Source organism: Labrus bergylta, chromosome 15, assembly GCF_963930695.1.
Source record: "Labrus bergylta chromosome 15, fLabBer1.1, whole genome shotgun sequence".
Classification (NCBI taxonomy): domain Eukaryota; kingdom Metazoa; phylum Chordata; class Actinopteri; order Labriformes; family Labridae; genus Labrus; species Labrus bergylta.
In genome coordinates, this window is record NC_089209.1 from 17,914,104 (window position 1) to 17,940,220 (window position 26,117).

General features: G+C 39.7%; 1 protein-coding gene across 3 annotated transcripts in view; it reads right to left on the minus strand.

The window, feature by feature from the left end:
* The window catches only part of evlb (Enah/Vasp-like b), a 49,840-nt gene that overhangs the window by 12,486 nt on the left and 11,237 nt on the right, over positions 1 to 26,117 (minus strand). The window contains exons 1-3 of one of the 3 annotated variants that reach the window (XM_020632361.3): positions 23,586 to 24,276; positions 3,012 to 3,180; positions 1,471 to 1,648 (exon numbers count right to left, since the gene is read on the minus strand). In XM_020632361.3, coding sequence (XP_020488017.1) covers positions 1,471 to 1,648; positions 3,012 to 3,180; positions 23,586 to 23,680 — 442 coding nt within the window. In that variant the 5' untranslated portion in view covers positions 23,681 to 24,276. Of the gene's footprint in view, positions 1 to 1,470; positions 1,649 to 3,011; positions 3,181 to 23,585; positions 24,277 to 26,117 lie in introns of those variants that run through there. The other 2 variants (XM_020632362.3, XM_020632363.3) reach the window with 2 other exon arrangements.

Here is a 26,117-nt window from a genome sequence, read left to right on the forward strand (position 1 = left end):
TATAGCGTTGTTTTATCAGGCTATCTATCTCTTGGTGTGTGTTTCCTTCTCTGTGTATTTGTGCACTTGTGTTTGGCTGATGTCACTCAAGCCTCTTTGTTCTCGGTCCTGTGTTATTAGGCAGATGAAAAGATCAGCTCTCTAGCACGGGACCCGAGGGAGAACTTCTCAATGACTCACCCTAATTAAGAGGCTGGAAGGGACTGCAGAGGGAGACACTCTGCTGCTGCTGCTGCTGCTGCTAGAGTAATGATGGAAGCTGTGATATTCTCTGATGCTCATTCAAGCCCTTTCAGTCACCAAAATTAGATTTATTTACATTCAATATTAGTGAGAAGTATTTAAAGACACTCTTTCATTCACAGGTGACATTGTGACATAAAGGTAATACTAATCCCATTAATAGAGGTGTCAGCGTACAAAATGAGACACAGCCATTTATTGGTTGTTATTTACAACTACATAGGTCCAAATGAGCTGTCAGTAGTATATAAAGTAGATGATTTAGATTTGATAGACTGCAGTGCATCCTTTATCACTTTTTATATGTGGTATGGCAAAAACTGAGAGGTTTGCTGCTCCACTCCAGCTCAGCGGTTGTGTTGATTTATCATCTGCTGAGGATGCTGTGTCGTTGCTTATTGTACATTTTTTTTTTTTTTACATGATAAATACTTTTAACTGATACACTTCAATGTTTGTGCTTTGGCCCGACTGTGGCTCAGTGGTAGAGATGGTCATCTATTAACTTGAAGGTCTGGGGTTTGATTACATAGCATCCTCTGCCATCAGTGTGTGACATGCTGTTAAATAATCATTCTAAATCTCTTTTTCTAACAGGGGCTGTTACACAACCACAACTACTGCAGCTAATGCTACTTTGACTACACTACACTTTTGGTCTCTTAACTTTTAGGGTGGCAAATATTTGACTGAGTAAAACTAGAGGCAGACTGAGATCTATACATTTGACACCTGTGCTTTGCTGTGTACCATGGGAAATGTAGTTTGTGATTATAGTTTTTTTTTTAAACTATGAATTGTTCTCGTTTCTGCAGGATTGTACTCCAACCTGTTTACATTGATATGGGTATCTCTGACACTGATCAGTTCCTGTGTGCGTGTGTTTCAGTGCCAAAAGCATAAACTAAGAACTCGTCTTACATGGAGCAGGAAGCCAGGAAACTGTTCATTTCAGTGTGAGACAAGATGCTTGACATTTCAGCAGCAGACTGATTCTCTGTCAGTCCATCAGAGACCTCATGCCGCACTCTGAAGGTACTTTGACATTATTTATACATATCATATTCATATTTAGCTGGATTTAGAAACCACTGCATCCTCAGTTCGAGTGAGTGATTAAGTAAAAAAAAAAGTAATTGAAAAGTTGACTCTACCTTTTCAAAGTTTGTTCAAATCAAAATGAACCTGTTCCTAAATGTTTGTGTGATACACTGAAGGTCAACTGACCTCCATCCTGAGCACTGAGCACATTGAGTGCAAACAGCATGGCGTTAGAGAAGGTAGTCGCCTCCTCCTTGCTGGCGAAGTTGAGGCCATAGACCTGCCGGGCGTCCCTCCACTGGTGGAAAGTGGGCGTGGCCTGGTTGTACTTAAGGCCCTTCACTATGGAGTAGTTTATAACCACCTGTCAGAGAGGCGAAGAGACCGAGCTGTAGTTATTAAACACAAGAAAAACTGCACACAGATTTATCTCTGTGGAGCGTTTCTTTTAAACACTCATTCTTCTTTATCTGAGGGATGATGAATGTCTACAGATTTCAGGCTGGGGAAATAAATACAACATCATCTCTGTTATGAAAACTCAGTTTGGTTACTGGGAGAAAAACACGGTGAAATACCAGAGAATTGATTCCTCTGTTTTCAAAGGATTAAATGAGTTTTTGTAACTGTCAGAGCCGGTTTGAATGAACAGCACAGTTTCTGAAAAGCCTTCAGATTTGTCCCCTGCTAATGTGCTATACATCATTAGCTATAATCTTAAACAAAAAAAGCGATGAAAAATATAATGTTATTCATTCCTTATAAACTTAAACATTTTTTTGTTTGTCAGTGGAAAAGTGAAATATCTATATTATGCAGATAAACGTTACTTTCTTAACTTTTAATGAATTAACCTTTTTTTTTTTACATTCCTTTATATTTAGTTTCACGTTTCTTCTAAGATCTTTATTGTACTCAACCAAATATTTGAATAAAAACATCTTTTACAATAGACGTGTGCATGCATTTTTTTATTTGGGTTTGGTCATTGAAGGATATAATCAGCATTTTGAATTTCATTCTACTCAAAGTTTTTTTTTCAGCTTACAAGTTTTGAATGATATTTGCTTTTAAAATGAGTTCAGTTCTGTGTGACTAAAAAGTCATCTTAAGTCAAATCACTGTTTCAAACAACAATGCATTACACGGCTTAGGCAGAAAGAGATTGACAACAAGTAGTCATTAAACTTGATTTAATTTCACTATTATGGTTTCTAATTTTAAAGGCAGAAACCACTTTATTGGAATTTGTTTTCCCTTTTATTTTCATGAATTACTCTTCCAGTTTCAAATCTGTTTTTATAGCTTTTACAGGTTTTTAGCTTTATATTATAAAGTATCTTATCAACATATGAACATACATTTAAGAGTATTGAGCACTGATGACACTCTGTCTTTAGAGACAATGACCGAGGAATCTCTAATGAAATCCTAGTTTTCTTAAACACAAACATACATTAAAAACAAAGAGGAAGAAGGTGTCCTCAGTTCTTATGAGCACCTGTTTCTGTTTCAAACCACATTAGTTTCTTCTGTTAAACTCTGCTGTAGGGATTATGTCTTGCAAGTTACTTAAAAGAAAACGCACAATCATAACCTATTAAAGCCAGAAATGTCTGTATGTTGCAATCCTCCCACAGCACAATGAAATATCTCTCTCTTGCGACTAAACCGCAGAAATTCACTGTTTTCTACACAGCAGCATGTCTTCATCTCTACCCCCTTACCTGCTGGTCCTGCAGTTTGACGCCCACCACTCTGAAGGTGTTGTTGGCAGTGTTGTGGTAGATGTTGATACGGCTGAATCCCTGCTGTCCAGGCTTGATGGGCACCCACTTCTTACTGGTGTCATCGTAGACCATGACAGAGGCCCGTGCCTGGCAGATACTCTGCTCACTGTGGGAGAAAGAGAAGCAAAGAGACGAGGGAGGCAGTCAGTTACATTCAAACTGTGTAGAAATGATCAATTCAATAATGAGTCATTGTGCAGTCAAGAAACATTTGATTTAAGGAAATGTCCAAACTTGGTATTCATACACTGTGTGATATAACCAATGAGTTACTAATTTTAAGTCAGTTTGCAGTCTCTTTTAAAGTCTCTGTTCAAGTGTGCAGCAACCCTGTTGTGCAGTAAATAAATGTTTTCTGTCATTAGGCTCAAACTTTAATTTCACAGTACAGACTGATGTGTGTTTGAGTTGTTGCATTGTTTGCTGTAATTATCTCCCTTACTTGCTCAGACAGTCCACTCATCCTGTGTTACACTAATAGTGTAATCCAAATGTAATCAAGCACTTGTCCAGAATCTGTTGATGTTCTTAATGAGAAGCAATCGTAGCTGTTGAGGAAATTACTCAGAACTCGACTTCCAGAAAGAAAGATTCAGGAGACTCATATGGCTTAAGTTGAAGAAAGTTTATACATACAAGAATGCTCCAGAGGAGAGATGGAGTAGCAGAAAACATCTAATGCTGTGTCCCTACAATGCCAATTCTGCCAAACTCTTCCACAGGCTTTGCATATATAGAACAATGTATAGGTTCTTTTTAATTGTGTTGGATCTGTTAATAACGAACGACTACCATACATTAAGTAATCAGCTCAGTGTGCACACAAATCTTATTGCTCTAAAGTCCTGTGACTACAGAGTCTTCGGTCCCGCCGGACACAGATTCACCTCCTGGTCTTATCAAAATTAATTTTCATCCACCCCGGGACATCTCCCCTAGAATATAAGTTCACAGTTTGGTCTTATCTGTGTCAAGTCACAGCTCAAAAGCTGGCTCAGACCTCCGAGACACCCCCGCAGGATGCCCGGCAGCCCAACTCTCACCAATTTGAAAATGCAAGCAATCAATGATTCTCAATCATTGACAATTTATTCAATTTGTATTATATGCAAATATACTTATAATAATACCGGTACCTATAATTCAACAGCATGTAGTCAAGCTTTTTAATAATTTCAGCCGAATTACAGTTTCCTTTGATATCGTCAAACTCAGGAAATGGCAAAGAATACAAATTATTTGCACTTACTTCCAAGGTCCGTAACACCAGTTTGTTGAGGAAATAACTAAGAACTTGACTTCACACTCAAAATGATTCAGGAGACTCATATGGCTTAAGTTGAAGAAAGTATATACAAACAAGAATACTCCGGAGCAGAGATGGAGTAGCAGAACACATCTGATGCTGTGTCCCTGCTATGCCAATTCTGCCAAACTCTCCCTAAGCTTTGCTATATATCAAAAAGACATTATTGACGTCAGGGTCACACTGAACCACCTAAACTAGTCTGTGATGTCTAGGACAATTTGGAACATACAATAAATCTACCAAACATCCTTGCAGATATGAGGGAAGACCCTTGACACACTAAGCTGTCCTTGGGTCATCTAGTCACAGCTGAACTCTATCAGGTCTGACTGACATCAGAGATAAGTGAATACACATAATGATGTCTGTACATTTAAATCTAAATAGTTTTCCACAAATTCCACTCCAGTAGTGTGTGTGTGTGTGTGAGAGTGTGTTTCCTCCAGTGTCGTCTGCTTAACCTTACATCTGACTGCGTTTATCAGTAGCTGTAGCTCCTGCTTTTCCACACTTTCACTCACTGCTACACAAAAATCTCAAGACTTCATTACAGGTCAGTATGACAGCATTGCTCAATGATCTTTCTTATGTATTTTACAAATAAAATAGGCAATGTGCTATAGAGTGAAGGAGAAATGACACGATCAAGGTGGATGTATATGATAAAAATTGGGAGAGAAAAAAACATAGAGGAGGAACAGAGAAACAATTTGAATTGCAAATGAGATTAACAAGAAGAGTCCCATCTGTGTCACTGCTTCTTTGCCAGGCTAAAATTAGTGGATCAACCCTGAGGCTGAGTGAAAAAGCTGCGTCAGAAGAGAGAGGAGAGAAAAAAAGGGGAAGGGGAAAGTCTTGGCTTGAAGACTTTAGTTTTGATGCAGCATGAAGAAGATGTACACCCACTCTAATGTTTGAATGCAGCGTAAAGAGCAATACGTGTTCACAATAGCTTTGCTCAGCATTTTTACTGAACGTAGGCTAGCAGTAAACAACTATCCGGTTCTGTCCAATATCCCACCAACCCATAAAAAAAGGCCACTAGTACTTTAAATTAACAAGCTAGTGAATGTTGTATTCATAAAGAAATCATTCCAGCACATAAACCCCTGGAAAAACACAATCACATTTTTAGCCAAGCTAGCTCTCTGGCTTGTTTGTATCTGCAGTCTACACAAGTAGCTTAGCTTAGCAAGTACAGTGAAAGCAGCAATAAACAATTTGCCTGTTTCAGTCCAATGTCTTCACCCTAAAAATATTATAACTTCTAAGACTATCTGGCAGATGTTAATTTCTTAAATCATTAATTTCATCACATAAAAATGTTTTATTCCCTCTGCAATAACTACCCTGAATCAAATAAAACACTTTGTAACAGCTGGTCGCCTTTTAAATGTCTGAACTTTGTGTGGTCTTTAAATGTGTTTTTTTTTTTTTAATGTAGGCCTAAATTGTGTTTATTGTTTGAGCCCTGTCAAAGGATCATTTCTGTCAGTGTTGGGACAGCCACTTAAGATTTTCTAATCTAATCAATAAAATCAGCAGTAAACATTCTGGTTTTGTCTGATATCTGAAACTTCTTAAAAAACCCTCTTAAACAGTCAAATGATTTTAGCATTATTTCCCAAATGTTAGTAGGCTATACTTTGCCACACTTAGATGGCGACCATGGTAAAAACAACTGCTGACCATTAGCCCTTTACATCATCAACTTCAGCATGGTAGCATGATAACATTTACCTGAAAGCATGGCCATTCCTCAGTGCAATTTCACAGACCTGCATGGCTTTGGACTCTTTTCCCATTCCTATTTGTGTAGCCTTCGACAGGTTGAATAAAGACATAACAAAGGACTAACTAGTGACCTTTAGAGTTTAACCGGTTTACTGCTAATTGCCTCTAGGCTAAACCTTAAAATGAGAGTTTTATCAAGCTTTTCATCAAATCCCTGCAAATAACCAGATGACCAATGACCAAAGATATTGAATTCAACCTTCATTAGTGAAACATTATGACTGGTAGTTAGTGATGTAATTCAAATTCTGGGATACAAATTACTAAACAATGACTAGCATTCCTTGCTGAAAACTACAGGATGAGGAGTGCTTAGCTTACGTAAAGCCTTTTCTGACTTAGGCATACACTGAATAATGAAAAACAAAATCATACTTTTTGAATGTAAGTATTCATTAGACACTGCACCAGGCTAATACTAGACTTATACTAGAAATGACACCAGCACCTTGTCCCTTTTACCATATAACAAACTGAAAGCAGAGCAGCAGGAACAAGCTAAAACTCGAAGCACCAGAAATCATTCATATAAAACTCCACACAATAACCAAATGAATATATTTTAAGCTGGAGGTAAAAATAACTTTCTCCCAGGCTGAGTGTTACTCTCTGCACAAACGTTAGTGGTTTAAATGTGCACACTCTAAAATCCGCCCGAGCAGCAGCAGGGCAATGAATTGTTTAATTTATTGTCTTTAACGTGTCGTCTGTGTTAATTTTTCAAAAGGCGTTCTTGGCAACTAGCTGAAAATGGCAACAAAGGCCCAGAAGCATGAATAAATGAGGTTCTCGAGCTAAAAGAGACACAAGCTGGAAGAAAAAACGAAGGCGACAGGGAGATGGAGAGAGAGAGAAGGAGCTGAGGCAGTTTTTCTGACTGACATTTATGGGACACACATACACAAACACACACTCAAACATGCACATGCACTCAAACTCAGAAGCGTAGTGCAGATCACTCCACGTCACACCAACTGAAAAATTAACAATCGCTCTGCAGGACATGAATAAATCAGCTCCTTGAAGTTACCTTGACAGCACACAAGCTTGAACTCATGAACACACATATAAGCGCGAACACATGGTCACACACCCTGAATGCCATCCTCTTTGGTCTGTTCATGTCAAGTCAGAGCTTCGGTAGATTCGAGCTGACAGGGACAGACGGAGAAATCTCGGAGAGCTGCTCAGGAATCTTCTCCTGCAGTCACTTCCACAGAAATGTCTAATCACAGAGCAGGAAGATGATAAAAACTGTGTTAAAGGTGCTCAATCATTATTAAAGCCCTATCTTCACTTCAAAAGAAGCATTTTGGATGATGATGCACATTTTTGCTATACTCTTGTACCATCTTTATCCAGCTTTATTCATCCCTGAATGACTTTAATCCTGACAACCTTGGCAATGGAAACATAGATGATATACTCCTACACGTTTTCCCTTAGAAAAATCAATAATTTACCACATTTTTTAGATGATATTTTACATCCAAGTCATAAAAGCATTTGACGTATAGAAACAGTGACGTCATCACCCATTGGTTTGTGCTCCCCACTTTTAGAGCCTTGAGTTCAGGTTCATATCTGTAGCCATATTATATTTGCATCACCCCTTCTTAGTCTTTAGAAAGTCTGCAGGATTAAGGCACTTATGTATTGACTTCACTTTTGAAACCAAGAGGCCACATCCACATCCAGTTCAACAAAAGTTAAACATATCTGCCCCAAAATAGTGCTTTATTATTTTCCATTTACAACAACCAAAAATGTATTGAAAAAAGTTTAACAGTTTGATTTTTCAAGTCTGTGCAGCCTTGTTTACTGCCGACGATAATTAAAGGAAAATAGTTTAGATATTTTTCTAATTCCTGCACAATAAATAGATACGAATAAATCTTCAGAAAAGCTTCATATTTGGTAACTTGTGCCCTTACAGAGAAATCACTAGGTCAATAAAATCTGGAAAATACATTTTTTCCATAAACTTTCAAATTGATGCAGACCAGAGAATTACTTAAATAAATGCAACTCAGTCTTGATCAATGCACCATATGGGGGAAAAGAATGCACTAAAGGCAACTGCGTGCAGGAGAAACACATGTTTGGTTGTGTTTGAATCAAAGCTTGCACCGCTGCTACTGCTGACACGGTGATGTATTACAACCAGACGTGAAAAGATTTTAGTTTCAAACTTTTGAACTCAGCTCAGCACTTTGAACAAGTATCCCAGAGTGCCCAGAGATTTGTATCTTAAATTACTTTATCGCAAAATAATGTTACTATCATCACAACTATGTTTTTGCATTGGGCTTCTAAACATCAAACCTGTTAAGCTAATGGGTCTGTCTAAGGTCAGAATAATGAGGGTCTGAGATGATAAACACATGAATTATTCATCCACACTGCTGATGGCTGCTCAGTTGAGAAGAATAATTATTGCACAAATGCATCTATTCTTTTTTCATCATCCGCCTTCAAACACACACACGCACACACACGCGCACACACGCACACACACAGACACACAAACTACTACACTACCTTTTAGCTGTTCTTTTGTATGTCTAAAGTCATTGCAAGGTTAATGGGATGCCTGTTTTGACCAAAATCCTTACACTATTACCAGATGGTCGTGTTTCTCCTTACACACAAAAGTAAATTATACATCCAGTTACGTTTCCCTAAAGTCTGCAGTAAAGTTATTAGATGAAAAAAATACTGCTCACACCTGGACCAGTCACGCTGTTGTTTCACTAACCAGCAATGTCAAGTGTTTCGTTCCCCTCTCTATTTCTGCTGCCAAATATCCGGTCTGCCTGCACTAGATTTACTCTGCAAGGATCACTCCTCTGATCCAGTTTGAGCAGCACATCCGAGAGCCGTCACAGGAGAGGGATATGCTTCTAAATCACAGAGGAAACCCAGGTAGGAACCATGCAGGGGAGAGAGAATTAGGGTGGAAAACACACACATAAGGAAAAAAACCCTGCAGCATGGAGCATAATTAGCACTTTGATCTGCTCTCCAACTGATGAGCAGCCAATGAGGGGGGTGGAATTTTAATTCAGCATAATAAATGCTTTGTAATGGTGATGTGCAGTGAAAGATAGGTGGAAATTCTCACATTTCTGCGTAATTTGGTGCTGTTATGTGAAAAGATTTTCCTTTGGGAAAAATAAAGTGCTTGTCTGGTTAAACATTTAATCAAATGTTTGACTTTTTGTGCAGTTTTCATTCATTTTCTGCATCATTTTGTGAATGAACAAGAGCCAGAAAGCCAGACTGCAATTCTTCAAATCACTAAAGATCCTTGCTGTGTGATTGTAACATGATGTAGAACAGTCTTTTACTGTCACTCTTTCCCCTCATGAGTGTTTGTGCTTGTCTCTATGCACAAACTCCTGTCACAGAGTGTGTGGAGCTGTGAGTGTTTGCACGTGTCAGTCTGAGTCTGTCTCTTACACTAATCTGTGCTGTCAGAGGGCCGTGTGTCCATGCAGCAGCCACCCTGCAGACATCACTACATCAAAGCTATTGTGCTGCTCCACTTTCTGCGGCCTCCGAGCTCAAGGCAGCGCTGCGTTAACAACAAAGATCTGCTCGAAATAGAAACGCCGGCACACGAGTGCACGTTCATGCGAGTTCATGCAAATTTGCGTGAACACTCAGAGTACATACAGTTTCATATTCACTCTGCTTCAGGTGAACGACAACTGCAAAAGACAAGTGAAGCTATAAAATTCAAGCTCACGTTCAGTTTGACAAAGTTTGATGTTAGCGTGGAGGAATCATTTTAAACAAGGCAACATGATTAAACTTCTGCTAAATCGGACAGTTGCTGCATCTTGAGAATGAATCTTTTGCCAGAGAGTATGATGGGAAAAACAGACCAAGCTAAATCATGAAACCCCTTACATACCCAACAGAAGAAAAAAACATGGGGTACTGAATGTAGCACACCATAAAACCCATCTTCAGATGTCCTCAGTTTTCTATACAACATCCAAGAGGAGTTATGAAAGTAGAAAAGACGTAAAAATAGCTGACAATTTGATGCCATTTCTTAAATTGATGTCCAAGTTGCTGCTTCAAGATGGCACATGTCAACATGTCAACATGCTTACCCTTTTCACAATAGTCATAAACAAGCCAAATCTTTACAACCCAAAGTAAGTGGTAAAAAGGTTTAAAAAAAACACTTACTGGTTATTCTCAGTTGATGCAGTTTTGAAAAATCCATCTCTGGGTCTATTTGCAGTTGAAAGATCAATATGTGTCATCAATTTGAGGCAGCTCGTTCATATTTTGACAAAAATGTGTTGACAGGAAGTTCTTGGTTGTAAAACGAAAACTAATACAATTTGTGTTAATTATTAATTAAGTTAATTTTAAATTAAGTTAATTTTAAGAACCAAACAAAGCTTTAGTCTGAGGTAGATTAAATCTAATCATTTAATTCAGGTATGTAAATTACTTAACCAACCAGCTCACAGGACAGAATACAACACCTCTGATCTTGGTGTCTGATGTTAATGATAATTGACAGTATGTTAGCTTTTTAAAACCGCAGTATGTGTGAGAAATTGAGACACCTGCATGGTCTAATTGACTGCACAATGTCAAATGAAAAGAAGACTAACATGATGGTTTGGTGGTCAAACCCCGGTATTGCTTTTTCTGAAATCTAATGTGTTTATTTCATTGTGATCTCTGTAAGTACTTTATATCTAAGCTGGCAAAAACAGCATATGCTATCCAAAAGATGGTGTTTCCTCTGAGCAAGTAGTGACCTTGAGACCAGACAAGCAGCGCCTTTACTTTAAGAATTGAGCTCTAACTCTCCAGGGTTACATCACAGTGATCTGCTCTGCTGCTTTAGCAGATGATAAGGAGAGAAGTGGAGGAGTTACTCCACTTCTCTCCTGTCACATTCATCTGTTTTAAGGACATGTTAGTACATCCAGTCACTATATGTGAATATAAAAAACAGAAAATAAATTATGGATGAAACAGCATTCAGCCCAGTGGTATAAAAGTCTAAAATTTCCCAAACTGTTGCCTTTTCTGACTGTCCTCTGAAAACTATGCACCATTAAGTAGCATGTTTTTGAATTTGTGTTTTAATAAAAGAAGAGGTCAGTGTATCACAATGTCTCTTTGTGTCGCAAATGCAGCTGCTTACAGGGAACGGCCAAATCCAGAGAGTTAGCTGGCAGAACAGTCGTCACCACAAATTGTTTGTCTTTTTGTCTAACTCTTTACAAAATGTTCTCTGTATTCTGGGATGGGGCAGAAAAAGATGAAAAATCCTCTGCCTGCAGAGCAGCAAGACAAGGGTGCACAATGAGACTTCTTGTAAGTGTGTTTCTGCCGTGTGAGCATCATCTGCATGAAACATCAAAGCTGCATAAAGCAGGAAGAAGAACAGCTGACAGCTTAAACATTTATGAGCGTGCCAGGGCAGAGCTACATTAGCAATGAGCCTGAGCCCAAGCTTAACTTCAGCTCTCGTACAAAAAATGTGCTAAAACTGGCACTGCAATCCAACCACAGGGACCAGTTGGCATATTGAGGAGCCACTTTGGTTCAATGATGTTGATCTTCTGCTCTCATCTGAGTCACTAAACAAACATTCATCAATACGGAGGAGAAGAAGAAGCAGAATCTTTGACAAAGACAGTTTGTCCCAGTTGTTTCTGCTGCAGAGTTTGTGAAACAGGAGCTTGCAGTTTTGGATGTCAGCCATGTTTATTCCGCAAAACAAGTTAATCAGCCTGTTTTTTTTCTGTTACTTAAAAGTTGTAGGCTACATGTTTTCTATAGCTACTAAAGATTTTTAAGACCATTAGTTTTGAAGCTTTGTAGAAAGCTAAACATAACCTAAACCTCAAATATATTTTACTTGTTTCAATCAATCAATCAATCAATCAATCAATTTTTATTTGTATAGCGTCAACTCATAACAAGTGTTATCTCGAGACACTTTACCAAAAGCAGGTAAAAGACCTTACTTATTATTACATATTACAAAGACCCGGCCTATCCATCATGAGCACTAAATGTGACCTTAGCTTAAATTAGCCAAAGAGCTAACTAGCTTGCTAACTGAAACCCTGCTGACTCGCTCCACCTCAACAACTCTTCATCAAATAAAATTATGTAGGCTTATACACCCAAATGCCAAGTTCGGTAAATGGTGCAGTTAAGAGAAAAAAGAGTCTCCCTGACAGGCTTGCTAATGAGTTGTGACTCACTTGTAGTAACTTCCTTGTTCAATAGCATGTTAATGGGCAGCTAGCTCGCCACAGAACTACTTCTGAGGATTAATTAACATCACATCAGAGGAAGTGATGTTCTCTAGGCTATATCTCCTGTGTTTCGTTTGTATGCACAAGCCCACAGACCGAGTACATCATCTTGACCTTGAATGTCTTTATATTTTTTTTTAATAAAACATAGAAGTGGCATGATTTTAGAAAAAAAGTATTTTAAAAAATCTCCATCAACAGATAATGTTTTGCTGCACCAGCTTAACTGAAACGGACCCATTACCCTTTTCCCCCTATCCCATTTTCCTTTTGTAACATAACAATGAGTAAGATCTTTTACCTGCTCTTTTATAAAGTGTATCAGGATAACAGTTGTTATAAATTAACGCTAAACAAACGTTACTGATTGATTGATTGATTGATTGACAAAAAAAACAAACACTCTTGCAAATTTGTGTGTCCATTGTTACAACAGACCAGCTACTTTATTTTATGTACATTTATCTGTATGTTTAAATGTATCAGCCAGTGAAATGATAGTATGTTGTGGGATTAATTAATCAAGACACTGCTGTTTGTGTTAATTGAACATATTCTGTTGAAAAGGCTGAGGCGGAGTGATACAGACAGTGAAAAGTCCCATTGAAGTTGTACTCTATATATCAGCACTCATGAAATGCCTCTCATCCAATCAGATTGCTTGGTCTGATTTGTGACCTAAATGTTATCTATTACCTAAAAGTTCAGTAAGACGTAGAGCTGAATATTTTGCGAAGACACACAGAGCGACTTTCTGTGTGAACTGGCCTTTGATAATTTATAATACAAAAAGTCAACTATAAACTGCAAGGAACATTTACCTGCGTCAAGTGAGCTCTGCATGACACGACTGCCCTTTAAAGGTCAAATAATTCATTGTCTGCATTACTTTAACAATCCACCCTCTTCACATACGACTAGTTGAATCTATTATGAGAGCTAAAGCTGCATCCCGTGTGCCACTGATGCTTATTTCTGGCCACTTATATGTGTGTGTGCGTGCGTGTGTGTGTTTCTGTCCCATGGTATAAATCAAACTATGTTAATACGTAGAAACATGTTTACGCATGTATCTGTGAAAAATGGTCTTGGGGAAAATAAACTGTCATGCTGGTTAGCAGGCCAGTTACATAAGCAGCTTGCTTGCGTATTTGAGGTTTTGGCGGTGGAGGGAGGAGGTGGAAAAAAAAAGGGAAGTAGGGAGAGTAAAAAGAGACAGAGGACTCAGAAGAGAGAAAAATTGGCCTTTGCTGACAGCAGACTTTCAAACAGCCTGTCGGCTCGAACTCGTACTGTTATAAAACAAACCAAAATGCTCAACTTGCAAAAGAAAAGTCTAAAAATAACTGTCCCTGGATGAATCAGGTTACTAGTTTTAAATGTGTGGAAAAACACTCTGTCAGTGTGTGCTTGTTTAAATGTCAGAGTTAAGGACAGATGACCTGGCAGAGAGCATCTGTATTTCAGGGTTAAGCAACAGTTCATGGGAAAGCTGTAGTGTGACTCAGTAATACTTATTATTGTTGGATGACTCGGCATATTAGTACCAAAATAGAACAGCAGGTTTTAAACTTCATCTCTGTGGACCAAGAGTTTTAAATAACCCCCCCCCCCTCTGGCCCAATTTTTCAGGCTATATGCAAGGCATTTTAGAAAACTGTGCACTGATTTTCACACTATATTCACATTTCATTTTTACAAAACCATTGTATACTCAGCATGTAATATAAACTCAAATTATTTGTGTTTTTAGCTAAACTAGAGGCATCGATGGCCATGTATCTACCAATTTGGTCCATTCGAAATATGAGTTTGTAGAATCATTCATGGATTCCTGATGATCTGCTGATTTCTCCGTAAGGTACCACCATCAGTGTCAATGAGATTAAATATAGTTAAATATAAGTTAAATATGTGAAATATTGGATATATGCTGTAAAAAAAAAATGTAATTCAATTATTCAAGTTACCCAAAGGATACTTGCTTTGGTGGTCACCTGAATTTTCCCATAGTGCCACCACCAGGTCATCAAGTTCACATATCCAGATGAATGGAATAAGGACTGATAGGTTTGATATTAGTGAAATTTCTTGACAACTATTTGACAGAGTGACATCAAATTTGCTTCAGGCATTCAAGAATCGAAAGAGGAGAAATCCAAATGACTGTGAAAATCAACATTTTATCATGAAGCACCTTTATCAGGGCAGATTTTCCCCTTTTACATTTAAGATTTAACACCTTACAAAGAGGCATAGCATCAGCCTCAGTGCTATTTTGTTGTTTGGTTAATAAGGACATGTTACCATCCTACCACTCTGTTAACATTTTACCAGAAAAAGATTAGCATGTTAGCAGTATTTTTTTTACTACTTTCAATTTTTATATTAAAAAAAGTGATACACAGAACAACCAAAACTTTACAGACTCCTAAAATATATAGTTTAAGACAGACAATGTAACAGTGGATCTTCATCAAGTATTGATTATTCATGGGACATTAACATAGCACATTTAACCTTCATCCAAACAACACGTCTAGCAAGTAGCTGAGACTTTGAAGCCAATTCTGAAAAGCCTGCTTGGGGTCCAATAAAAGTGATGCTAGCAATATATTTTGAACATTTTTGCAGGTGCATGATTTCCCCACTCCTGTTAGTGCTGTCATAAGTTGTGCCCATGAAAAAAAATATTTGTCTAGAGTAAAAGAGGTGGAACACAAACCATCCTAATGCAATTTAGGGGCCCTTAGACAATCATCTAACAATGATACAAATGAATATCTTTAAACACATATCTGAATGCTAGTGCAGTAAACGCTCTTACCCATTGTTTCCTAACACCAATTCGATTCTCTAATGTTGCCTGTCAGAGTGTAAACAAAGGCAACACACAGAAGAGAAATGTCTTGGCCAGAAGTTCTTTATCGCCAACTGCTGGCTACACCGGAAGCCACGACAATTTGGCCATCCAGAAACTTTTAATGACCAAAAAAAGAATAGACTGAAACCCAAGGCTTATTTTTGTCTATATCCTACAATTCTTAATATAACCCAAATATAAAACCCAGCAAATATTAAAAAAAGCATAATCAGCAAGCAATACATTACTACACACAAAGGCAGGAAAAAGTATGAATCTGTCCATTATTCTGCTTTAAAAAAAAAAAGAAAACACTAACATGAACATAAACATCACTGTAGGCATATGCTTCTTCAGATTTCAACGTTTCAGAAACGTTTATAGTTTTGTCCAGTTTATAATTTTTTTTGGATTGCTGACGCTGTTTATTTTCGTGTGAATCTCCACATTTGAGGTCTGAGAGTGTGAACATGCACGTGTGTATTTGAATGCAAGCCAGAGCCTGGAGACCCTGCAGAGAGGACCCACACACAGGGGGCCACATGCACACACACACACACACACACACACACACACACACACACACACACACACACACACACACACACACGCACACACACAGACACACACACACACACACTTGTAGACTCAACTGCTGCAGCCACGCGAGAGCACGCTAATCTGTTGGCATGACAACTGGGGTGGAATATTCGCTTGGCCTAGAAAATATGTCTGTGAAGAAAAGATGAATGAGTAGTGAAAGATAAATTAAAAAAAACAGCAACATAAGCCTTACGTCTCTGCAAAAACAATACACAATGTCCTGTCTCATCCTCTTAACATCAATTAACCATGAGAGCTGCAGATGTGTGTTAGCAGTGTGTGGGTATGCATGAGTGCATGGGAGACAAGTATGTGCAGCTTAGAAATATTGTATGTGCTCAAACCACTGTCCCTTAGCCCCTCAGGCAGACCCCACATCCTGTAAAACATATTCACAACTATTTGCTGGGCATACTGTATATGTTTCCTTGCTTTGGGGGTTTGTTGTTCTTTTTCAGACCACTAATAAAGCCTTTAACGTCTCTGACAGTCCACTGAGGTTAGCAAGGACGGCCAAAAGGGAAACCGAGCCACGTCCATGGTGCCATAAAACAGGTCTGAATTTATTGTTTAATTCAAGCTGAGAGCAAGCGAGGAGAGAGTGCAAGGATGAGGTTTCTTTTACTGCTGCTCGACATGATCGCATAAAGCATTTAAGAGTTTCCTAAACCCAGAGCGCTAATGCTGAGAGTCTGAAAAGAGCAACACAGCAGAGGGAAATATGTTTGGGGAGGGCTGAATATGGAGGTTTAATGAGGGGTCATGTATTCTGTACTTTTATGTTTGCCCAATAAGTGCGTGTATTATGAAGTGTGAGGGATGAGAAAATCTTGCCTTAGCATTAAAGTAGAGGTTTATGGGTGTTGGAGGTTTAACGGAGGATTCTGTGGTTTTGTATAAAATGTAAAAACTCGTAAAGGGCTCGTTGTCACGTCAGCATCATGGCTGCTAAAAAAGGTCTAATAAAGAGTTGGCAAGCTTGCGTGGGATGGGCAAAAAATGCTACTGTTGTCCTGACATCTTTTTGCTCCCTTCTGACTTATCAGTGAAAGAGAAGACGCCAGGCGGAACTACTGAAATTAAAGAGAGGACAGTCTGTGTTCGACCCCGCTTGGCTTAAATCAGAGAGACAGAAGAGAGTGGAAAATAACTGAGGGACTCAGTGGCAGAGGATTTAAACTTCAGATGGTCCTTTATGTCTCTACAAAGACGGCCAAATCCTCTGACATAACAGAAGCGTCGGCAGAGACAACACATGGTCGATAGATCCCTGACTGAAGCTGTAAACAAACGAGTTAATCTCAGTGAACTTAGTCAACCTGACACACGTCTGTGATCTAATGAGGTGCATGAAGACATTAAAAACACCTAAGGGGGATAATTGGACATTTTGAATGCACAAACTGTCTTTGTTTCAGAGATTTACTAAGATATGATGTTAAATATAAAGCAACAGAACAAATGAGGTACCACTCGGCTGCAAGGCTGACACCGTCTCCATCTTTTGCCTTCTCCACTTTTCAGAAAAATGTGTGCTCAATCAGGCCGTTTGGAGATTTTACCACCGTGACATCACAAATGGCAGCAGCCCCTCCCCAAGGGGGGTGACACTCACTAGGTGTTTGTTCTGCCCTCTGAGTCTTCCTTCTCACCATAAACAACTGGGAACGGTGCAAGAATGCCCAAGCAACACAAGCCCTTCCAGAGAGGGGCGTGGTCAGACACAGCTCATTTACATTTAAAGCTACAGACACAGCATTTTCATAGAAGGGCTGAAATAGGCATGATCAAATACAGAGTGGATTTTTGGCAAGAAACTTCACTTACATGTTTTGGGGACCTCTGCGATCTTTAACAATAGGTTACAGTTTAAGCTACCACTTAAGGTATCCTGACCTCAACATGTAGTTTTTGTGCCTAATTAAATAAACCTTTTGACATTAATCATATGATTAGACAGGGGAAAACAGATGCTTCCATCTTCCATCAAGGTCTGTATGAGATACAAACGAAAACCTTGTCTGAAAGCGTTTCTTTGACAACCAGGGAGTAGATGCATCAAGTTAACATCTTAAGTCTTTGTAATAACATGTGCCTACAGGCTCCTGTGTCATGTTTAACAGACAGAAATGTGAGTGGTATTGATCTTCTCATACAGCTCTCTGCCTGAAAATGAGACTATTTATTTTTTTCAAAATCTCAAACTGTACCTTTAACAGACCTTTTACTTCTGCTCCATGTGTGGCATTGAAGACTTGGAGCCCTGCTAGGAGCCAGACATTCCTTTCTAGTTTTTTGTTGTGGAAATCTTGATCTCAGTTTAATGAGCATTTCCTGGAATGTTTAATATTAAGTCTGGAGCCTCTGGCTGTCCTTGTCTACCTGGACAGAAACTACATGCACTCTGTAAACTTAATGTACGAATCATCCTGTTGAGAATCTCAAGGGCTAGAATTTCCCAATTTATACAGACATGTGCAGAAAGATCTAATGGTTGGGCAGGCAGAGATACTTCAACAGCGTACAGAGAGGAGGAGAGAAGGAGGAGAAGAAAGATTAAAAGACAGAGACAGAACGATAAGCGGAGGAGGCAGGGAGATAGAGAAGATAAGGAGCGTAAAGCAAGGGTGGCTTTAAAAATGCATGCATCTCCATTTGGAAGAGGGGAAAAAATTCCCGGAAGAGAGGACTGTAGGATAGAGCTTTGCTGGAGCATTTAGACTCACATCGACGAAGAAACACTGTCTTACTTCTCGTAGAAAAGAAGGAGCGAGTAAAGGGAAGGAGAAAAGGAAGCTGTGGAGATGCCCTGAGGCCTTGCTCTCTCACTCTGCCCCATGATGCCATTTAACTGCTGCTGCTTACTGTGGAGCCTCACACACAGACACACAGCTGAGACGTGTTTACATGTGATCCATTTTACAGTTTGCTGAAGGCCATTAGGTTAAGTGCTCTCTATCGCAGACTACAGTGGGTTCTGATTGTGTGCATAACACAGACATAACACAGGCGTCTGAAATTTGGCCGACTCATCCTATTTTGCAACAGCAGCATAGTGGACATGGTGATTTTATTTGGTTGTTAATCGTGACAGGAATCATCAGTCAGAAGATGCAGTGACCCAGAATATTTGACAAATTTCGAGCAGTGCTGTCCTATGTTTGACATGCACGTGTGGCGGGCTCCGGCTCTAATCTGTCATGCAGTGCACTGAGGGAACAACAAAAAAGCCTTTCCATCATGCAAGATGTAATCCTCAAGCAATAACGTACATTACAGCAGCGCTTGGATTCATGTCAAAGGCTTTCAAGGTGAAGAAGACGTGAAGGAGCTGAAGGGGGGAATCAGCCCGTACAACTGAAATCCTAGTTTCGATAGTTTTGAGGGATAGAAAGTAATTTTGAATCAAGAAGACATTTAAAACTTCAAAAAATCCAGACATATTTTTGGTATTTTTGAGAGGCTGATACCATTTGAGGTCATATCAGTTAGCCTGACCAAAGGTTATTTCTTAAAAAGAACACTTTCAAAACAATCATTGTTAACGATATGAAAAATAATTGTAAATGTCAAGGTCTTTTCTTTCTTAAAGATATTGTTACTTAAACTTTGAAGAAGATCACCTCCATGGTTAAATGAGACCAACACTCATTATCACGCTGTCACATTCATTTTGCTTCATACACACAAACTCACACTTCACATGGTCACAAAAAGTCCTGAACAATTATGTAAAGTAATGCAGGTATTTGAACATAGACTCCACGGGGGTGTGTGGCCTATGAGGACATAGAGATGAGCAGCTTGAGTTAGCTCCCTGAATTAACAAAACTCTTTGAACTCTCTTGAATTAAATTGTTTGTGTAGCCACAGTAATGACAGTTGAACGAGCTTAAATGATGTAAGTACAGCGATCTTTGGTCGATGTGTACCGAACTTGCAGCACAAGAAGAAAGATGTGTGAATGGGATATCAGGGAAAGAGCTGCTAATAGAAAACAGCTTCTGCACCACAGCATCATTGGTGGTATTTTGTCAAAGTCAGCAATGTTTTTAATTTAGCTGAAAACAACTGGAGCTTTTGGTGATTCATCTTTTTTGATACATAAAAAGAATAATTGAAAATGGAAGAATTTCCTTGCATTAGAGATCGATAATTAAGGGTGAGGCCATAATAAAAAGTGTACCTATAAGCTGAAAAGCAGCTAATATTAGATGAGCCATCAAAAAGTGAAAATATAAATTCTCTAGTACACACACACACACACAGAACACATGACCAAGAAGGTTGTTTCTGCTTGTAGCGTGGAGTCACTGAAGCAGAAGCTTTCTCTCTTGCTGTGTGTGTGTGTGTGTGTGTGTGTGTGTGTGTGTGTGTGTGTGTGTGTGTGTGTGTGTGTGTGTGTTCTCTGCATACATTTACTGTACATCTCTGTTCGCTGCCATGGAGTGGCGAGCACTGGTTGTCATGGTAATCTGGCTATACTGTGGCTATACTTCGATCACCAAGGAGCCCAGGCTGCCCCTAATATCCCAGCATCCATTGCAAATGATTTTCCAAGGTGTATATTACACAAAAGGCCCAACAAATAACACATTACACACACATATTATTAGTTTTTTATTCATTAATTCACCCTATTTTCAACTGTCTGTTTCCCTCTCACATTTACATCCTCTCTCTCTCTCTCTCTCGCTCTCTCTCTTCTCTCTCTCTCTCTCTCTCCTCCTTTTGCTTAGCTTAGCTTTTCTCACCATCCCCCCTCTCTCTCCTGGGCTCATATTTTCTCTCCTTCTCCTCTCATTTCCCTCCCATGCCTCTCTCTTCCCCTCTGTCCTCCTTGTTTTCTAATTTTTCATCTCAAATCTCTTCTTCTTCTTCTTCTCGTTCCCTCTTACTCACTTCTAATGAGCTCACCCTGCTAATAATATGGTTAACATAGCTGCAGTGTAACTGTGTCTATTTCCCGTTTGCAGTGCTCTGATAAAATGTCAAGCGATAAATCTGCACAGAAATAGCCACAACAGTCTGTTTATTTATGTGTATTTACTTTTTTTTTTTTTTTAATCTCTTTCCGCTTTTCAAGTGAGTATTCATTGCATGAAATCTGATTTGTGAAGCATTAATATTGCTTAAGGGCCTGGATGGGGTTTTGTGAATACATGTTGCACTTAAAACCTCTTTAATCTCTGAAAATGCACACAGGGTTCATTATGTGAGTGTGTGTTTGTATGTGTGTGTGTGTGTGTGTGTGCATCTCTTAGGGTTACATGTTCAAGGAAAGAAGAGGAGAGGTGTGAGGCACAGTCGGAAATGTGCGAGACTAGCGTTTTTTTTTTTTCTTTCATTGAGGCTGCAGACTACACAGACACATCTAAAGCTGATATTAGCTGCCAATTCCTTGTGAAGGTCACAGTCAGTAGTAAGACTGCAGAGGATCCAACCTGTTCAGTTGTTTGTACCTACTCAAAGAATGTGAAGAATGACCCTTCTGTCCATCCAGCAAATACTAAGCTGGCTTAACAGCAGGTATGAAGTACTGGAGTATAACAGAGATATTCTTATACAGTTACTCCTGCTCTTTGCATCCCAAAAGCCAAGATCTGAGTATTAACCAATGCAGAGTACGTCTCTTAGTAGTGACAGAAAAGGTATTGAATTGTTGTATTTCTTTAATAGCAGTATAGACAATAGAAAAAAAACCCATTTATGGATAAGGAAGTAGTGCTATCATAGTTGTACGGCCTGGAAGTAATCTTAATGTAGCTACTAGTGAGCCGGAGACCCTTTGAAGGTGACCAATAACAGCCATAATATAACAGCTTTATTTTTAAACTTTTATTTATAAATCTAAAGACTTCAAATGGAAAACAGGGAGTGCTGACACTGAGTTGGACTGGCGTTGGCCTCTTGCTAGCTTTCTTTAAAAAAAGAAACCCTGAGCCTTTGCCTGTTGACAGAATTGGAGAAACCCCGATTTGTAAATGCTTTACTATTTGTTTTTGCTGTTTCTTAAAGACTAGAACATTAAAAAAATAAAAGTCTTCTGCACATCTTTGCAGGCTCAACACTGACATGAAGCCCAATTGTGCAACTCCACCTTCTCCTTTCTCTCTTTTTTATTATAGCTTTCCCAGCGACAAAAGGCAAATGCAAAAACAATCATCCTTACAAGTATAAAATAAAATGTGTGAATTGAAAACTGATTTCTTTCATTATCCTTGCTTTGACTAGCGTTACACTCTTTATTAGCTGGCAGAGTTGCTCTTTGTGGATGTGAAACTGTTCATGTGGCATAATACATAATTTGTACTTTACCGTGCAGGCTACTGTTTTAAAACATGATATGGAAAATTATGGAATTGTATCAGTGTATCAGGGTACTTGCCTATAACCAACAAGGCATTTAGGCAGAATAGAGGCATTTTTGTGACTGGTTTAGGTTTTTGAACATTCTCTACAATAGCAGGGAGTTCAAAATGTGGTCATTTATGAGAAGCCGCTGAGCAACTCAAAAAAAGTTCATACATCATTTTATTAAACTGAACATTCAGATGCCCTCACTGTCTTTCCCTCGCTTTCTTTTGTGATGTCACCCAGCTGGGAACGCCCTCAGACTCTTGTGGAGCTGTCAGGGAGCTCGGCCAGGCTGTGATAGTGACACGCTGTAGCCCCATAAAGCTGCTCCTGCCTGGCACACTGGCCAAACTAAAAGCTGCTTAGTGGGGCAAAACTCTGGCTGAGTCTCTTAAAGCTGTACTAATCAGAGCTGTTAGAGAAGTAATCGTCAACTGTATCACACACGATTACGAGGACATCTCAAAACATGAATACAAGGATGAGGCATGTATGATTCATACAAACACTGATGGTTGAAAAGATGCTAAAATAAACATGAATGTGCACACCATTGAAGTGAAAAGACAAATATTTCCCTGTGGCTGTCTCACAGCATCATGTCTGAACGCAACATCTCCATCCGATACAATTACATCTAAAGAAGACAAAGAGCAGTGAAGCTGTTGCACATCTGAGCATGCGTCCTCGAGCAGTCTGCCGATGACGGCAGGCGTCAGCTGTGGATGCAACAAGCCACCCTGACCACTTTCGCTGTTGATTGGAGAGGAAGAGTAGCAGAAAAGGAAGAAAGGCGTAAACACTGAGAACAAAAGAGCCTTTGAGGCGGCCAACAAGAGGGCTGCAGCGGCTACAAAATGTAACACAACACAACTGCTGCACTGTCGCCCGTTCGGTCCAAACTTGGCAAGCTCCCACCACAGGCCATCAATGCCCTCTGCTTCTCTCAGGAGGAGAACACTTTTTCTGCACTGCTCGCTAACACATTAGCATGCAGCCCCATCCCCCTGCAAGGGCAAACAGCTACTCACAGCAGCTCTCAATGTACACAGAAATGCTTCATATGCAATCCCCAGCAGCAGCAGCAGCAGCAGCAGCTGAGGTTCTCATTGTAAGACAATCATGATGCCTAAGCTGAATTTAGGGTGGATCTAAAAGGCATGTGATGCTGACTAAAGAAGATGAAGGCATCAGACATGGGTGTCTCCATCATTCAACAATCATCGATGGATCAATCATCACTAGAATTTACTCCTTTCCCACCCTTGGAAGCTTACCTGACTTTGAACTCTGTGATCTGTGGCTGTGCCCCCGGTTCAGCACAGTAGATCTGGGGGAAGTAAAATCTGTGCGACTGAAGGTTGATGTCCATGGTGTCTACACACAGCAGACACACAGGTCAGTGCTGTTTCACAAAAAAAAAACAAAAAAAAAAACACTCTATATGTTGTCTTATTTTTTAGGTCCAGAATTTCTTGGCTGACACTTCTGCTAAAGGTCAGAGTTCAACGCCAGCCTCCCAATTCACCTTCTCCCCGAATGGTCGCAGGGTTAAAGAGCGTCACCGCCAGGAAGTCATCCCCCTCCTCTTCTTCCACCTCACACACAGACCACTTAATCACCTCTGCTGCCCGGCACCGAACAGCACACTAACCTATTTCCCCACTGTACACTCAGCAGCGGTGAGAAGAGAACAAAGATGACTCCAGAGAAAGATGCTGCCTCAAAAAGACACGGGAGAAACTACAATAATCCTGGTTTGTGGTTTTGAATTCATCCTATAGCTTGTAGAGAAAAAAAAAAAATCAGGAAAAAATCAGAATGATTATGAATTGTGGGGAAAAAGAGGATTAAAAATGTGTGAGAGCAGCCCTTGGCCACATACCGAGGAGACTGAATGGGAGCTGAGAGTCGTTTGGTTTTTTACGCTTCAGAGAAAGAGAAAGGGGGGTAAAAGCAAGAGAGATGGAGAGAGAGAGAGAGAGAGAGGGAGAGAGGGAGGGAGAGAGAGAGAGAGAGAGAGAGAGAGATGAAGATAGAGAGAGCTTCCCGGTGCTGTGAGGCGTTGCCCTCGCTCTGCCTCTCCTCTCTGTGTCTCATTGGATTACCTCCTCCCTCTCCATCCCCCCCGACCCCCCCGCCTCCTCCTCCTCCTCCCTCCCTCCCTCCCATTCCCCCCTCCCAGCTGTGACAAGTGCGATGGGCCGCCAGTGCTGGAGGCTGATGGTCCTGCCCCTCCTCCCCCCCCCTTCCATCTCATCTACCGGGCTGCATGATTGGCCGAGGCAAAAATGTGTAAGCCCACATGGCGAGAGGAAAGAGAGGCGAGGAGGAGGAGCAATTTAATTCAACTGATGGCTCCCATCTTTTCTCACATATGATTTGAGGTTGTATGCCTGGCTTGGGGTTGGGCTATGGATACACACACACACACGTGGTGTTAAATTGACTTGATGTTCATTAACACAAAGGGACACAGGTGGGGATACAAAAAGCATGACATTCTTTTGTTAGAGCTCGGTGAAATACGTCTCAGTTGGCTGTAAATCAGATGTGTAAACCACCAACAGTAAGAAAAATGTCACATATATCTGTAGGGATGATTTACATGTGCATAATAACGTATACTAAGAAGGTCAAATGCTACCATGGCAAAAAAAACAAAACAATTGGGAGAATCAGGCTGTCATTTTCAGAAATGATGCAAATGTACAAAAAATAAATGCAAATAACACAAAACAAATACAACAACAGAAATGTGCTGAAAAAAAGGTGAAACACATTCGAAGGCAGCAAACCAGCTGCAAATACACAACTAATGCAAAACGTAGAAAAACATTGAAGCGTTTTCTTAATTTACAGCCTGTTTTTCCAAATGTAAATCTTTTGCAATATCATAACAACTTTGTTGGCCATCGTAACATAAGCTGTTGCTTTGAATAAATGTAATAGTGTATCTCTGGAATCATGTGGAAAATCACTATCTAGTTTTGATAAAGATAAAGATAAAAGAAAAGGTAAACTTTATTTGATCCCCGTGGGGGAAATTTGTGCATTGACAACATTTGCCCTTTCATTACCTCTTTTTTACTTTTGCCTTCCTGTCAAGTTGCTATCCTGCATCTATCCAGATCACATAGATTATAACTGACAGTAAATGGTGTGAGCCATAAAATTAATCTTCTGCCTGTAATAAATAAATCCCTCTCATATTTACTGTCTATCCTCTGATGTATGAGGAATGTTCTCTTTCTAGTACAGCTCACATCACCCACATCTGTCCCGCTGTGGTCTGCCAGCAGGCCATTTCATTGATTGGTCAGACTGCAGAGCAGTTTGATAACATGCTTCGGTCTGTCATATAGGTTTGGACAATGGCTGACATTGCAATTTGCAGCAATTTAGTCACTGTTAACTCTGCTGCTGACATGCCAATCAAATTACTGTTACGTCTGTATGATATTAGAAGACATATTTTCCAGTTGCTGGAAAAAAAAATTACTTGGAATAAGTTGCAAATGTCTGCTTTTACTTGCAATGAGTTGCATCATGTTGCCTCCTCACAGAAATGAGGCTTCATTACAACTCCTCCGCCCCTTTGGCAGAGACTTATAGGGGACTGCAATGATTTAGAGCGGCAATGATGGGACACTTGCAAGAGACGGATTAAAGGAAGTAGACCCTAGAATGACACTGGCAGACTGTCCCTAAATGTAGACATACAAGAATAGATTGACAACTTTTTTTTAAACTTAAATACATATTCCTCGATGATACAAAACATGTTGCGAAAGGTGTGATAGGTGAGA